A 17,362-nucleotide genomic window follows, 5' to 3' on the forward strand; every position below is an offset into this window, starting at 1 on the left:
TTAAGTATTCGTGTTTTTACTTTTACCTTTTTAAATACTTTGTTTATTCTGATTTGGTCGAGTAATTCTTCTTTTTCTGTAGCCACTAGTTGACCTCTTCAGTATGTGACACATCTCACTGACTGGGTTAGGCAGGTTCTCCCCTGCACCGTGGGCATTCATGACTGGACGAGCTTCCTTCAGAAGTTCAAACCGGCCCTCCCCTCGACAGGTAATCTCCTTCTTCTGGTCGTTGTCCTACTCTTCTTGGCTTGTACCGTTGCACTCACCTTTTATGCCTTTTTCTAGGTTCAATTAGGGGGACTACAAAAAGGAACATAGCGCCCATTCCCTCGTTCAGGAGGAGAAGGGTCGCTGCACCTTGCACTTTCGCCCCCGTCCCAGTTGCTATGCCCACTCCTCCTTTGTTTTCACTCATCAACGAAGTTGATAAAGTCTCTCCATGTGAAGCAGACGTGAGGCCCCCCAAGAGGAAAGTCGTGGTCGTAGGAGAAAGAGTTCCCTTGGTCGTCAACTCATTGAAGGGTGAGTTCGTGATATGTGGGGTGACAATGATACATATCGAGGATGATGTTGGGGTGACCTCTGAGGCCCTTCCGCTTGAGAAGACCAATGTGGGCATGCTTTTGCGTCCCGATAAGGAGAAGGTTGCGGAGGGGGCATTCGGTGATAGCTCCGTGCCTTTCAAAAGGAGGCCTCTTCTTATAGGATGGTAGAGGATGTTTCTCCTGCCGATGGGGAGGAAAGGCAAGGGTGTCACTGACGAGGGTGACGGATCGGGTTCTGACATGGACCTGATGATCTCAAGTTGATTGATAAAGGGCTCACTCATATTGAGGTGAGGATGGAGGGGGTTCAAGGACCATCACGATTCCTGTGGATCGTGATCTTCTAAGAAATAGTGAAGAGGTGGTTCCCGCTCTCGGTCCTCTTCGCTCCGACACCGAGCGTGTGAATCTCAAGGAAATAACTGATAGCACCTTGTCGAAGAACATTGCTGGCATCGCCCTCAGGGTAAGTGTGGTTGTCCTTTGTTCTTTTCCCTTTGCTTTAACTTGCTTCTAAGTTTAAAACTTTTATTTTATTTGATTTACAAACTGTCATGCTTGAAATTGAAAGTGCTCAGAGGGAAAAGTGACAGAAAGAGATTTATGTGAACTGAAAGGTATGTAACTGGGTTCTGCAGGAAGTACAAGGATGTTCGGGGCGGCTTCGCGAGGAGGACGACGTGGTGGCCTTGAGAGAAGAGCTGAAGAAGAAAGATGAAGAGCTAATGATGGTCGTGGAGAGATTTGGCATTCTTAAGCGAGCATAGATGAGGAAAGAAGAGGAGATCGAACGGAGAAAAGGCATGGAGACCCAATGCAGCGATCTCTAGAATCAGCAGGTTCAACTGTGAAGCCAGTTACATGGATGCCAGCTCGTGATCGACGCTCTTACGGGGGAAGTCACTATGAAGCAGCGGATGCTTGAGGAGGTGGAGTCCTCCAAATCGGAGGCTCGAAAGGAGACACCGGTTTTGGAGTTGGCAAACATGGCTCTTCGCTCCGAATGGGATAACATCCTATCGGCGACTGAAGCTAAGGAGGCCAGGCTCGAGGAGAGAATTGTAGAATTGGATAAGGAGAACTTTGAGTTACATGAGCAGGTTGCTGTTCTTGAAGTCGAGAATGCCCAATTGCTTGCGTGGCCCTCTACATCTCATGCCTCTGAGTATCCTAACATTCCTCGAGAGCAGTACGAGGAGTGGATCCTTGTTGAAGCCCGACTAGACGAGATTCGTGATTTGAATAAGATGGGTTTTATCTATGAGACGACTATTGAGGAGGCTCGAGTTAAAGCTTGTGAGGCCCGACTTGCCTGTGATGATGATCCCGCCACGCTTTAGCCTGGCTCCGAGGAAGGCGATATGGGAGATATGGACCAGCTCGTAGATAGCGCTTGGTGCGACTCTGCTTATGGTCGGATAGGATTGTGAAGGTCAAGGTGGCAGCTGCCATTGAATTTTTTGTGTTTTTGTTAAAATTTTGTACTTTTGGCTGGCGACTTCGAATGCCTTTGTATAAATATTTTCTATGAATACAAAGGTTCATTTTGTTTTCATGTATATCTTTTGTCTTTGTGCGTTGTTGTCTTTATACTGTGTTTTGCTTTTATGTTTCCTTCGTTGTTATCTTCCTCTCGAGTTTGGGTCGAGGGCTGATAACTGTAGTTCGAGTTGACCGAACATACGTTTTCGTTTAAGTCCTAGCCATGGGCTAATAAGAGTCGTTCGAGTTGTTCGAACATATTTATGATTAGGTTGAGGACATAGGGCAGTAGGAAGTATTCGTGTTAGTCAAACTTTCCTTTTGTTAAGTTATGGTGAAGGGCCGGTAGGTGTTGTTCAAGCTTATCGAACTTACCTTCCATTAAGTCAGGGCCCAGGGCCGATAGGTATTGTTTAGACTTGGTCGAACGTACCTTTGATTAAGTCAGGGCCAAGAGCCGATGGTGTTGTTCAAACTTGGTCGAACCTACCTTTGGTTAAGTCATGGCCGAGGGCCGATAGGGATTGTTCAAACTGGGTCGAACATACTTTTGATTAAATGGTAGCCGAGGGCCAATAAGTGTTGTTCGAACTGGGTCGAACGTACCTTTGATTAAGTCGTGGTCGAGGGCTGATTGGTGTTTCTCGAACTGGGTCGAACGTACCTTTGATTAAGTCGCGGCTGAGGGTCGATAGGTACTGTTTGAACTAGGTTGAACGTACTTTTGATAAATTCGTGGCCGAGGACCGATAGTAGTTGTTCGAACTCGGTCGAACGTGCCTTTGATTAAGTCATGGCTAAGGGTTGATAGTTGTTTTTCGAACTCGGCCGTACATACCTTTGATTAAGTCGTGGCTGAGGTTTGATAGGTGTTGTTCGAACTAGGTCGAGTGTACCTTTGATAAAGAAATGGCCGAGGGCCAATAGGTGTTGTTCGAACTGGGTGTGTCGAACGTACCTTTTGGAGAGCAATTTCAACAGATGTGAATCTTTATTATTTCGACATTGTCGCTTTGAGTACATCATTTCGCCCTTAGTCCAATCTTGGAGAAAATTACAAGTTTCAGTTATTGTATGGCATTCTAGTCCTAATCCTAGTATATCTAGTCTCCTGATTGCTCGACTTGTAGATTCTTGAGGAGTTAGGCAATGAAAAATATGTCTGCCCTTATGTACTCTGACTCGAAGTTTCCCGCTTGTCGCCTCGTAATAACCTCGTTGAGAAAATCCTAGTGGGACAAAAAATAGAGTACGACTTACGAGGCATTTCTTATTTTTCAGAAGTTGACGTACTTGAGATGGCTGATATTCCAATTGTTTGGTAGGAGCTTCCCTCCCATAGTTTCTAATTGGCATAAACCCTTGTCTGTTTGCCTATAATTTTGTATGGTCCATCCCAGTTGGTTCCCAACTTGCCTTCTCGTGGGTCTCCGTTTCGTTGGGTCTTGGCTTTGAGCACGTAGTCCCCGATTTTGCGCAATCAAACCTTTGCCTTTTGTTGTAATAGCATTACACTTGTTGTTTTTGTTCGACCATCCTTATGTATGCCATATCTCGTCGTTCCTCGACCTCGTCAAGACTTGTTTCCTATTCTCGTCATTCTCAGTTTCGCTTTCATGGGAGTACCTCAAGTTGGGTTCTCCAACTTTGACTGGTATTACTGCTTCTGTTCCATAGACTAGAGAATAAGTCGTTTCTCCTTTGCTCGTCTTCGGGCTAGTTCTTTGCGCCCATAATACTTCTGGGAGTATTTCTGGCCATAGTCCTTTTGCCTCTTCGAGTTTCTTCTTCATGATGTTTAAGATAGACTTGTTGGACGAAACTGCTTGTCCGTTGCCAACTGTGTGGTAAGGAGGTGAAAGTATCCTTTAAATGTGTCACTTCTCTAAGAACTCGGTTGTTTTTCTTGTCGTGAACTTGGGCTCGTTGTCACATCTTATCTCTTTAGGTAGGCCGAATTGGCAGATGATATTTTTCCATATGAACGTGATTACCTCCTGCTCACAAACCTGGGAGAATGCCCCTACTTCTACCCACTTAGAGAAATAGCCAGTTAAACTAAAAGAAATTTTACGTTACCTCGTCCTGGAGGAAGCGGTCCCAAGATGTCCATTCCCCATTTAATGGAAGGCCTTAAAGAGGTGACAGAGTGAAGGTGTTTGCCCACTTGGTGAATTATTGGGGCATATCTTTGAGAGTGCTTGCATTTCTTCACGAATTATGAGGCATCTTTCTTCATGGTGGGCCAATAATACCCGACTCGTATAAGGCATCTGATGAGTGCTCGATCACCGAAATGAGCTTCGTAATGACCTTCGTGGACTTCCCGAGAACACGTTGGATTTGGTTTGGTCCTAAGCATTTTGCCAAGGGGCTACCGTACGCTCTTTTGTATAAGTCATTGTGAAGGACATTGTATAGCGCCTTCCATTCTTAGCTTTTTAGCTTCAATTTTGTCGCTTGGGAGGGTGCTGTCTTGCAAATAGTTATAATATAATTGCGCCAATTCTTGGTTAAATTTACAAATTTTACCTTGATGTGGTCTAATGCCGAGCTGAGGAGACGAACTACGCTTTTGTCCCCAGTCATTATGCTTTTGGTGGCGGCCAATTTAGTGAGGTTGTCTACTTCGATGTTCTAAGTTTGTGGGATTTGGTCGAGCTAGCATTCGTCAAAATTTAGGTGCAATCTGCATATCGAGGTTTGATATTTTTGCAACCTCTGCTCTTTGATTTTGAAAAACCTAATAACTTGGTTGACCACGAGCTAAGAATCATAGTAGAGTTTATACCGCTTTGCCCTATATTTGAGTTCTAGCCTCAACCTTGGAAATACGCTCTCATATTCAGCCTCGTTAGTAGTTATATCTGGGCCCCTTATGGATTGGTGAATTATCTTGCTGATAGGAACCTCGAGCACGAGTTCCCGTATAGACCCGAAAATAATGGACGCGCCATTAGTGTATAGGACCTAGAGGTACTATGTTCGGAGAGAAGCTTGATCGGCTTCCTTCTTGGCCTCATGCATTACCTTTGCTCTAAAGTCTACGACGAAGTCGTCGAGCACTTGCGCCTTTATCGCTCTGCGAGGGTGATAAGTGATGCCGTTCACACATAATTCAATGGCCCACTTGGCCCAGCCTCCTCGACTGCTCGAGTTTGTGCAATATGCTTCGTTAAGGGAAAGTGTTGACGACCGATATCAGGTAGAGCTTTCGTGAAGCTACGACCAGGGCCAGGGCCAGTTTCTCGAGGTGTAGGTACCTCGTCTTGGTGTTGACTTGTGTTTTACTGATATAATAAATAGGATATTGCATACCTTTGTTTTCTCAAACAAGGACCACACTTACTGCTAATTCTAAGATGGTAAGGTAAATGAGGAGGCGCTCCCCAAGCTCGGGCTTGGAGAGCAATGGTAGTGACGACAAGTACTCCTTCAGTTCTTGTAGCGCTTGTACACACTCGGGTGTCCACTCGAGGCCTTTGTCCTTTTTTAGTACGTTGAAAAACCTGTGACACCTATCAGAAGACCGCGAGATGAATCTGGATAGGGTGGCAATTTGACCAGTCAGCCTCTGGACTTTCTTCTTAGTGGTTAATTCTTCTTGTATCCCGTCGATAGCTTTAATCCCTTGCTGTGATACCAAGAAACCTAAAAATTTCCCTAAGGCTACACCAAATGCGTATTTCTCGGGATTTGGTTTCATTTCGTACTTTCTTATTATATCGAAGGCTTCCCTTAGGTGGTCTATATGATCCTCCACCTTTACGGACTTAACCATCATGTCGTCGATATACACCTCCATAGTTTTGCCGAGTAGGTCTTTGAACATCTTCGTGACCAACCTTTTCTATGTAGCCCCGCGTTTTTAATACTAATGGCATGACTTTATAACAATACCATCCCCTGTGTGTGATGAACGTAGTTTTCTCTTGATCTTCTTCCTCCATGAGTATTTGGTTGCTACTTAAGTAGGCGTCCAGGAAACTTAATAGCTTGTGACATGCTGTTGCGTCAACGAGTTGCTCGATCTATGGCAGCGGGAATGAATCTTTTGGTCATGCTTTGTTTAGGTCTGTGAAGTCCAAGCACGTCCTCCATTTCCCATTTTTCTTGTTAACCACCACTAAATTGGTAATCCATTTGGGGCACTTTACTTCCCTGATAGTTCCATTTGCCAATAACTTTTCTACTTCTTCGTGGATGACCTCATTGGTGGTGGGGTTGAACTTTCGTCAGACCTGCTTACCGAGGTGTAGAAGGGGTTGACATTCAGCTTGTGCGTGGGGATTTCTTCGAGGATGCCTGGCATATCTTCATGACTAAAGGCAAATAAATCTGTGTTGGTTACCTCGGAATTTGCAACCGATATAGGCCTTTTTTGCTGAGGTTGTTATGATCTAGATGGACATGGTCGAGGTCTTATATGGTTGATCCTGTAGCTTCGACCATCTCTGGGTCCATAGTGGCTTCTTTGGTTTTGTTTTGTGGCGACGTCGACCCTGTTGATTGCTATGCCTCTTTTTCCTTATTTTTATTTTGGTGAGTTCTCGTGATATCCATGGCAATTCGATAGCATTACTAGGACGTACATTGTTGCCTTCGAATGCTGAATATTCCCCAAGATGTTGTCAATTTGATCACTTGGTATAAGCAGGAGTGGACAACTCTCATAGGGAATGTTGTCTCTAGAGTTACCCCACTGGCGAGGACAAGGAGCGTAATTTCTCCCGAAGTTTGTTCAACTTCATTATTAAAACCGGTTAGTGTAATCAAGCACGACACTATCTCATCCTCGAGTCTCATCTGCATAAGGACTCGGGGATGGATGATGCACGAGTTGCTTCCGTCATACACCATAATTCTCATCACACCAGTATCTAAAATTCATAGAGTTATTACAAGTGCAACATCGTGAGGGAAAGTCAAACCGTCGGCATTTGACTCACCGAAGATGATAGTTACTCCGAGTCCATCAAACCGTTTTTTTGGTGATCGATCTATTGAGCTTTTGGGTGGCGGTGACTTTGATGCCATTGATAGAGGCATTGTCACTGCCACCAACAGTCAAGTTGATGGTGCGAGCTGGTGAAGGCGGCTTTCGTGGGCCAGGATGTTCTCGACCCCTCACTAAGGTGTTCCTGCCTTTGTTGCTAAGTAAATCTTCGAGATGCCCTTCTTGCAGCAAGTTTGCTACTTCTAGTCTTAGGGCGATGTAATCTTTTATTTTGTGCCCACGTTCTAGGTGGAATTCATAAAGGGAGGCAGATATCCTGGTGCTTGGGTCGGATCTCATCTTTGGTGGCCATTTTACCTTTGTCCCGAGCTTCTTAAGAGTGTAGACTAGGGTCGAAAGAGACACACAGAAGTTGTGAGCAGATAGTAAGGGTGGCATACCTCGATCATTCCTGTTTGTGCCTGATCTCAGCCTAGATGGGCCGTCTTAATAACGAAAGGAGGGGACAAGTGTCCTCACATAGGGCTGGTGTCGTTCCCTGCCTAGCCGCGGTACAGGATGATCCTTCCTTGTATTATCTCCGCTCTCTTTCTTGGGCTCGGTTTTTAATGAGGTGATTCACTGAGTTGGTCTATTGAGGTTGTCGTCGCCTGCTCTGACCTTGGCACAATAGGCATAATGGATTTTGTCCCAAGTCATCGGTGGGTACTTCATTAATCGACTCAGTTATTTTTTGGTCGCCCTCAATCCTTCTCTGATCATCCCATTCTGAAAGGCTGCTACTTCCAGCCTTTCGGAGACATTTGGTAAGGTCATCCTCACCCTGTTGAATCGGGTGAGGATGTCCCTCAATCCTTTTCCTGGGGATTGTTTGATGGCGAAGATGTCGTTCACCCTTGTTTCAACTTTCTTGGCCCCGGCATGTGCCGTTACAAACTTATCGTCCATCTCTTTGAATGTTTCTATAGAATAAGCTGGCAGTTGTGAGTACCACGTCAAAGCCCCTCCAGTGAGAGTCTCTCCGAACTTTTTCAGCAAAATAGAGGACACCCGCTCTTTAGTGAGGTCGTTGTCTTTCACAGCGGTAACTTAGTGGATTACATGGTCTTTGGGATCGGCTGTCCTGTCGTAAATTTTGAGATATGGGGGCATCTTGAAGGTCTTTGGTATGGCGTATGGAGTCGCTTCTTCCCTTTACGGGTGTTCCACAAACCTGTCGGCGTCCCTTTTTGGTAATAATTTGGGGGCACCTGGTATTTCGTCTCCCCATTCCTTGTGCTCTTTCATTTGGTCCTTGAGCGCCCTATTCTTGTTTTCCGTTTCTTCCATTCTTTTCAGCATGGCGGCGAGGACACTGTCACCTGCACTCTCAGTAATAGTGTGAGTTTTACCTGAAGTCGGAGGGCTTGGTTGGTCTTCCGGTTCGTTCACGCATGGTTCTGTATGGACTCTCATGGTTTTTGTGGTCGTGCATGGGGCTTTCTTACTGAGCACACTGGCCAGTATAATAGTTATCCATGCTTCAAGGAGCTTTTTATAGCGGTGGTTCCCCCTCTCGTGTGGACGAGGAGGCCCCTTTCCCATTTGGTTTTGTTGTGTTGCAGAAAGGTGGAGGCGACCTTTCTCGTCTGGGAAAGACCGTGGGCGTTACCTCCTCCTCATTGATTTTATAACCTTCGTTGATGGCACTCATAAGGTTGAGGAGAACATTATCTATCGCCTTACTTATGAATCCTAGGTTACCCGCCACGGAGGTTTTTCTCCGCCCAGAAAAAAAGATAATTTTTGCGGTTCGTCAGATTAACAAGTCATGCGAGTTATGGATCTAATGGAAACTAAAAAGTTGGCTGAGAAAATTCCCACAGACCGCTCTAAGTTGTATGACTTAAATTGAAATGTACGTTTATATAATCGAATTTTATAATAAAGTTAGAATAATCTTAGCCAATATTAATATCCAAAAGATACACCAAATAATTTTGTAGTAAGGTCTGACGTGTGCTATATGAGCAGCAATAAATAACAACAATAATGCTATAATCAATGATCCAAGAATATGGAAGATAACAAAATAAACAGCAATAAATGACATTTCAGTAAATAAATAGATATGGGTCACCTGAAAAGGGTGAGATTCATTAATATTCCTTCTGAGAAAGATAGATGATGATAAGCCTTTATATATTTGGATCCTCCTTGGATCGTGGGAGATAAGATAGACAAAGATCTAAGAAAAAGGTGGACATTGTACGTGTATGATAAAGTAAGATTCTTCAGACAATGTCACTGTGTTGTTCTTTACAATGAATGTTCAATCCCCACTACACTTACATATCTTTCTATTTATAAGAGTACATGGGCCACAATAGCCTAAATAGTACAGCTGGGAGGAATATTCATTGGGATATTCTCTGGGGATCTTATTTCTAAAACTAACTACTATGTTACTAAAGGCAGTGCTCGTCCTCGTCTTCTATTGAGTCATCTCGATCTCGACGATGACATGTTGTTCTCTCATGATATCAACCTTTTAAAGCAAAATCATTATACTTTGTTGAAAATACGTGGCAGCATTCGAAGACTTTCTTAATGTCGGCTTGGTCCACATACGATTATGATAATTTTCGCCCATACAAGAACGTCATTGTTGTAGAGTAACTGCAGTTTTTACAAATGAACCACCGGTCCATGGCGACAGATATAAAGATATCGATCACGCCCCACTAGTTATTAAGATCTGTTTGCATATCCGTAGTTGCTTGTTTTTATGGGATGTCGTCAATGTGAATATTCTTTTTTTTCTTTTAATTAATAATTTAACCACCTTAATCCTTAAGTGATGATTAATAGAGAGAGAGAGATGGAAAAAAAATTTGCATAGAAAGAGTACATATAGCTTCTATTACCACTAATCCACTATACTTCATATTTATTGAACAAGTAGCAGGAAATAGAAGTTGTCTGATCCCCATTTTCTAGTTGGCTTTGTTTACTAAAAAGGCCAAATAGTGCTAGACGTGAGACATATATAGGTGCTAATTAGTTATAACATCTCTCAAAAAATCAGATGTTTCGACATCCCAAAGTTCACCAAACCAGAATGAACTCATATTGAACTGGTCGATTGAGTCAAAGCTGGAATAATATTCGGAAATGTCATGAGAGCACTCAAACTGATCATGAAGTTGTTGGCCGTTGGAATTATAAGTACCATCATCTGGGTTGCTCTCCAATATAACTGGCCTAATTTCCATCTCAATATTTTGTTGGTCGACAATGTTGTACCAATCTTGGTACGTTTGAGATGAGTTCATAGTAACATCCATCATTTGATTTACTTCAAATGTAATAATACTGTTGCTGTCTGATGAAGAAACAACAGGTGATCCTTTGTCGGCATTTGTCCTCTCATTTCCTTTGGTTTTCTTCACTGCCCTTTTATTGCTTCTTGCTTTAGTCTTCGATGGGGCATCATTTTTCACTCCCAAATGCTTCTTTAAGTGTGTGTGGAAGTAGTTCTTAACTTCGTTATCAGTTCTTCCTGGCAATCTTGCAGCAATTTCTGACCATCTAGAGATAATACCCAAGGAGTACTTCTATTACATATTCTTTTCCGTTAATTAAAATTTCAAATCTTTCAACAAACAAAAAAAGAACTCAAAATTAGAACTTCTAAGTCTCACCTATTCCCAACTTCCTGATAGGTTTTGATGATTGTTTCTCTTTCTTCAATGCTAAAAGGTCCTCTCTTAACATCAGGGCGGAGATAGTTTATCCATCTTAATCTACAACTTTTCCCTGTTCTTGAAAGACCTGTAATTATGTACAATCCAAGTTCACGAGATTAATTAAATAACTACAACATGATATTAATGAACTTACACAAGAATTACTTAGGGTTACAAGTAGTTTAATGCATGCGTAGAAATCAAAAAATGAATTATCAGAATTAACATATTGTATCCATATTGGAAATTATTTTAAATGAATCAAACCAGCAAATCTGGGCATATGGCTCCAATTCCAAATGCCACATCTCATGATATAAGATTTCAGTTTTTGGTCTTCCTCCGGAGACCACGCTCCCTTCTTTATCTCCTCCATGTTTGTACTTTTCTGCTGTTGTTGTGGTGGTACTCTTGGCATGATTGTTGAGAAGTTCAAGTGATCACCTGCTTCTTTACTATTTGTATGGTTTTTAGCTAGCCTTGCTTTGTAAACCTGAATTTATATAGGGATATATTTCCCACTCACTGTATAATAAAATTAGCCTTCTTTCCAAGAAAGCTATAGGGACTCGCTGCACTACATTGGTTATAAGTATTTTGTCCCCTAGTGCTTTTCGTCTTATTCCTTTTTAGGTTTAATTTTATACTCCCTCCGTTTCATATTAAATGAGGTACTTCTCTTCCAAAACAAATGACACATTTCTAAATTTGGAAATAATTCAACTTTAAACTCTTTCATTTTACCCATTTACCCTTAATGAGAAGTTCTTATAGCCACACAAATGTCATGACCCCACAAACTTTTTACCCCTTAACACTACTAGAATTCCGGAAAAAAGCGACCAAACTTTAGCGACCAAAGTTGGTCTGTCGCGAAAAGCGACCAACTTTGGTCGCTAAACTAGCGAAAATAATAAAATAAATAGTTGAAACAAATTAGTGACCAAGGTTTGTCGCCACATGGTCGCTAAATTAGTCAAAATGTTGACTGGACTGGTCAGACTTGCTTGGTAAAAGGTTTACTAAGATTAGCGACCACTGTTGGTCGCTAAAGTGGGACCCACCTACAAAATTTTAATAAATATATTATTATTTTTAAAAAATTATAAAATTTAAATATATATTATTTAAAATTTGCGACCAACGTTGGTCGCTACTTAAAGGGTAGGCAGATAGCGACCAACTTTGGTCGCTAAAGTGGGACTCTGTTATAAAATTTTAATAATTGTATTATTAATTTAAATATTATATAAAATATAAATAAATCTGATTTAAATTTAGCGGCCAACTCTGGTCGCTAAATTAAACTCATTTATAGTTAGCGACCAAAGTTGGTCTCTATTCAGGTCAACAATGGTCAAAATTAAAAAAACACTTTTGTATTTACTATCTAAATAATATAAATGTAAGCCGTTAATACTTTTGTAATACAAGGGATGAATAGTACTACGAAGCGTGCGTGTGTGTCTATATATATGTGTGTGTGTGTATATATATATATACACACACACACACTTACACTATACTATGCACTAAGTATAAGTGTATTAGGTAATATTATATCGAATATAGCTTATATATATATAATACATATACTTACTATATATATATATATATATATATATATATATATATATATATATATATATATATATATATATATATATAAAATATATATACTTACGCTATACTATGCACTAAGTATATGTGCATTAGCTAATATTATATCGAATATAGCTTATATATATAATATATATATACTTACCCTATACTATGCACTAAGTATAAGTGTATTAGGTAATATTATATCGAATATAGCTTATATATATATAATATATATACTTGCGCTATACTATGCACTAAGTATAAGTGTATTAGCTAATATTATTGTGACGACCCGACCCGTCGTCTCATGAGTTACCGCCCCGTTTCCCCCATTTTATGCTTCTTCATATTTCATTATCAGTATTTGGTGTGTTATAGTTGATTCGGATTGGTTTTGGTAGAAATGAGGCACTTAGTCTCTTTAAGGAAGGCTTATTTTGGAAAAGTCAACCAGATGTTGACTTATGAGTTAGAGGGCTCGGATGTGGTTTCCGGTGATTTGGTTAGCTTCGGGGGATGATTTGTGACGTAGGAGTGCGATCGGAATTGATTTTGGAGGTCCGGTGTAGAATTAGGCTTGAGTTGGCGAAGTTAGTATTTTGGCGAATTCCGGTTGGTGGGTGAAATTTTGATCCGAGGGTCGGAATGGGATTCCGAGAGTTACAGTAACTTCGTTAGGTGATTTTGGATGTGTGTGCAAAATTTCAGGTCATTCGGAGGTGTTTTGGTCGGGTTTTTGACCAAATGCGTATTTCGGAAGTTTTGAAGAAACTTAGGCTTGAATCCGATGTGATCTAATGATTTTAGCGTTGTTTGACGTGTTTTGATGATTGGAACAAGTTTGAATGATGTTATAGGATGTATTGGTGCTGCTGGTTGAGGTCCCGGGGACCTCGGTGAGTTTCGGGTGGTCAATCCGACCCTTTTCCATGTTGAGATGTCGCAGAAATTGACCATCAGCTGTTGCAGAAGAATTTGCCTTCGCGATCGCGTTTGGTGTCTCGCGTTCGCGGAGGGCCTTGACCCTGTGCTTCGCGTTCGCAGTGAGGGTGTCGCGTTCGCGAATAAGGATTTGGAGCCCAGTGGAGTTTGTTCTACGCGTTCGCGTGTGAGGTAGCGCGTTCGCGTAAATATGAGGCCTAAACTATCGCGTTCGCTGGATTGAGTCGCGTTCGCGTAGAGTGTTTTCGAGCTTTTAAATTTTTGCACTTCGCTTTCGCGAGGTAGTGGTCGCGAACGCGATGAAGGATTTTCCAGGTCTGGGCAGAAAGTTTATAAACATTTCATCCGCGATTTTTTTAGCCATTTTTCCCTCATGGTTGATCATTTTGAGAGCTTCTTGGTGGAGATTAAAGAGGGATTCAAGGGGAATCGATTGGAGGTAAGATTTTTGAACTTAAAACTCATTTTTATTGTGAAATCCACCTAGAGATTCATGAAAATTAAGCCAAAAGTGGAAGAACTAGGGCTTGAGTTTTGGGATTTTTAAATTGGAAATTGAAGGGCCAAATGAGGTCGGATTTGGGAGTTCTTGGTATGTATGAACTCGTGGCGAGACGAGGAATCCATTGATGTGAATTTTGTAATTTTTCAAGAAGTGGGCCCGGGGCTCGGGTTTTGCTAGTTTCGAGATTTTTGCTATTTTTCGATTGTTTTCGATTGGCTATTATTCCCTTAGCATATTGTGATGTATTCGCTCTGATTTTGGATAGATTCGACACGCGTGGAGGCCGATTTGAGGGGCAAAGGCGTCGCGAGCTAGAGATTTCACCGGTTTGAGGTGAGTAATGATTGTAAATGATATCCTGAGGGTTTGAAACCCCGGATTTGCACACCGTAGTGCTATATTGAGGTGACTTACACGCCGGATAGCGGGCGTGGGGTAGAGCATCGTTGGGGATTGTGACTTGGTCCGTCCCGGTTGTTGATTTTATCGCGTAATTGACTTGAACTTATTTGATATTTCATGATTTGGGTTGATTGCCGTATTTGGGCTTCGTGCCAATTATTTGAATCCTTCAGGGATTGATATCACCGTTTTCGCATTATTTTTGCATAGTATTTGATCTCGGTCCAAGGTTTTAAATACTGTTTCGCAAACTCAGCCGTCTTTCTAAGATTTGAAAACTTAAACTATAATTTATTGACGTTTTGAGCTGAGAACTATTATTTTAACATTGCCCAAGAGGCTTATGTGCATTTCTGGACTAAGCATGAATCGGGCTACGAGCCGCAGCAGTGTTATATGTGCATTTCTGGACTGAGCATGGATCGGGCTGCATGCCGCAGCAGTGTTATATTGATTTTGAGGCCGAGGGCTTGGTTGATTCCACGAGATGGCTTGATATTGCGCTTGGGCTGTAGGAGCCCCTCCGGAGTCTGTACACACCCCCAGTGAGCGCCGTCGACGTTAAATATATGAATGGCTCGGGCTGCAAGCCGCAATGGGTACCTGAGTGTACCGGCATATGCATTGCACTCATGCATTTGTTCCCATTTGTATTATCTGTCATGACATTTCAGCACTCTCATTTCATTGGCTTCCATGCTATTTCTCCATTGCTTATCTGATACCCTGGTGTTATTCGTTAATGGAGTGATGTGCCCGAGGGGCTGACTTTTGTGCTGACTTGCACTATCTATTTTCGCATTCATTTGCTTAACTGTTGGTAAAAGATATTTTCAAAAGAGGTTTTAAACTGAGCCCAGATATTTCAAAAGATTTCACGGTTTCACTATTTTCTCAAAGGGTTACACTGTTCTATATAGCATGATGGCTTGCTTACGTGGTTTCTTGCTGCTCAGTTATTATTTACCTTTATTACTCACTGAGTTGGAGTACTCACTTTACTCCCTGCACCTCGTGTGCAGATGCAGGTATTTGATCGCCGGAAGTGGATTTGAGGATCTTAGAGATTTTGTTATCGTAGCTGAGTCAGGTGACCGCCAGCGTTCGCGGCACTGGATTGTTTCCTTTTGATTCTAATTTCTATTCTACATATTACATGCCTTGTAGTTGTATTAAAATCCTTCTAGATGCTCGTGACTTGTGACACCCCGGTTTGGGCTGTGTTGGGTCGTAAATTTCGTTAATTAATATCATTAAGTCGTATTTTTGCTGTTCATTTGTGTTTAACTACTTTGAAAGAGACGAGTTGGGTTAGTTGGCTGGCCTCGTCTTCACGAGAGGCGCCATCATGACCAGTGCGGGGTTTTGGGTTGTGACAAGTTGGTATCAGAGCCTAGGTTACTAGGTCTCACGAGTCATGAGCAGGTTTAGTAGAGTCTCGCGGATCAGTACGGAGACGTCTGTATTTATCCTCGAGAGGCTGCAGAACCTTTAGGAAAACTTCACTTCCTTGGAATTCTTATCGTGCGTACTTGATTCAGCTTGAGATATGACTCTTGAAATTTCTTCCACACGTCTGTATGCGCACGTGAGCGCTCAGCGTCAGATGTGCCTTGATGTCTTGTGATTCCCCGATCAAAGGGCGAGATGTAATTTCCGTGAGTTTGATGTTGGGCCAGTCTGGAGGACTTGAGGCCGGATCTTTGCCATGGCTTGAGCACCGAGGTGCTGATTGTGTGAGCAAGTGTTTTGAACTTATATGTTCGGTATTGTCCCTATTAGCCGTAATAGCGGTTGGATATCTATGTGATGATTATGTAGTACTGCGAGATGTATCTATATGACTTGGTAGTGACAAGAAGCCTGCTGGTAATAGATGGACTGTTAAGTGTTCGATTCCTATGGTGATTTGATGTGTAGCCCCGAGTTATGGGCGTGTGGAGAACATTTTCGTGTCTCCTAGTTGGGAGTGAAGTGCATTACATGTGGCGGAATGAGTTCAGATTCAGGAAGACTAAATGACTGTGTAACGTATATGATGGTGGAAGGTGTGCTGGAATACTAAATCGAGGCGGAGCAGGTGGGTTATCTCCTGCGAAGTGTTCCTAAGTGGTATGATCCTTATGCGTATGTTAGAAGACCTCAAGTGTAATTGAAGGGTACGTGTTGAAATTTGAAAATTCAGGTAGCTTAAGAGAGTAGACTCAACTGATGTGGGAATGAATGTGAGGTTTGCAGAGGATTACAGTATTAGATGATCTGTGTTTTCACAAACTAGTGGATGATTTGAGTTTAATCTCACTATGATATTATGGCATCATTAGAGTAAAAGTATTATGGGTTATTGAATGTGTCCTGGTATATAGCTTCGAGCCAAGTTGGGGAGGTTGCTGTTGTTTAGCTGATCGCACGGTCATGTGCTATGTTGGTTCCGTTTCGAGGTATGCTGGCGGATCAGTCCTGGTTGCAGAAATTGAGCCGAGGATGGCACGAGTGAAGAAAAATGTTGACAAGGGTTATATGGTGCTTCGTAGATGTCAGAAAATACTAGGATGTCTTGAGCTATTGTTGATAAAGAATGCTCAGTGTATAGAGAAGGAAAATGGTTGTTTGTATTGGGATGAGATCATATTTTGCGGTGTCAGAGCGCTAATAAGGCACGAGTGGTTCTGTTCGTTAAGTCAGGTAATTTGCAGTTTGAATAAGAGTGAATGACTCTCGAGAATGGATTTAATGTGTTCAAGATTCTACATGCAACAATCAGGTGTCTTAAGGTTGTGTATGTGGGTAGAGAATGTGTTTCCATTGGAAAAGGTCAAGACTTGTAGTATTTTTATGTTGATTATGGGATCCTATGTATCGGTATCTGGAAAATAATGGTAACGAATTCAGATTCGCGGGAAGTCCTTCAAGTAAAGTATTCTGGAATGTGGTATTTCTGGGAACATTTGAGAGAGTATTCAGTGGCTTATGGGTCTTAGACAATGTGGTCTTGTGCTTGGGTCTCGTGTAGTGAGCCTGGGTTGAGGAACTGTGGTGCTACAGCAATAGGGAATATCAAGTTGATGATGACTCAGAAGGGAAATTAGATAGATGGAATAGCTTGATAGTGGACCAAATCGGTATGGTAAGGATATGATTAATTCATCGTATGTGTTCGAGGTAATGAGCCCTTACAGGTATTGTGCAGCAA

At 42.0% G+C, this 17,362-nt stretch overlaps 1 protein-coding gene across 1 annotated transcript; it reads right to left on the reverse strand.

The window, feature by feature from the left end:
- On the reverse strand, positions 9,894-11,156 carry LOC109224635 (myb-related protein Myb4-like). Its single transcript, XM_019389174.1, has 3 exons — positions 10,983-11,156; positions 10,671-10,800; positions 9,894-10,557 (listed from the first exon to the last, which is right to left on the reverse strand). The coding sequence occupies exons 1-3, from the start codon at positions 11,131-11,133 to the stop codon at positions 10,023-10,025; spliced, it is 816 nt and encodes a 271-aa protein (XP_019244719.1). The 5' UTR covers positions 11,134-11,156; the 3' UTR covers positions 9,894-10,022.

Source organism: Nicotiana attenuata, chromosome 3, assembly GCF_001879085.1.
Source record: "Nicotiana attenuata strain UT chromosome 3, NIATTr2, whole genome shotgun sequence".
NCBI classification, from domain to species: Eukaryota; Viridiplantae; Streptophyta; class Magnoliopsida; order Solanales; family Solanaceae; genus Nicotiana; species Nicotiana attenuata.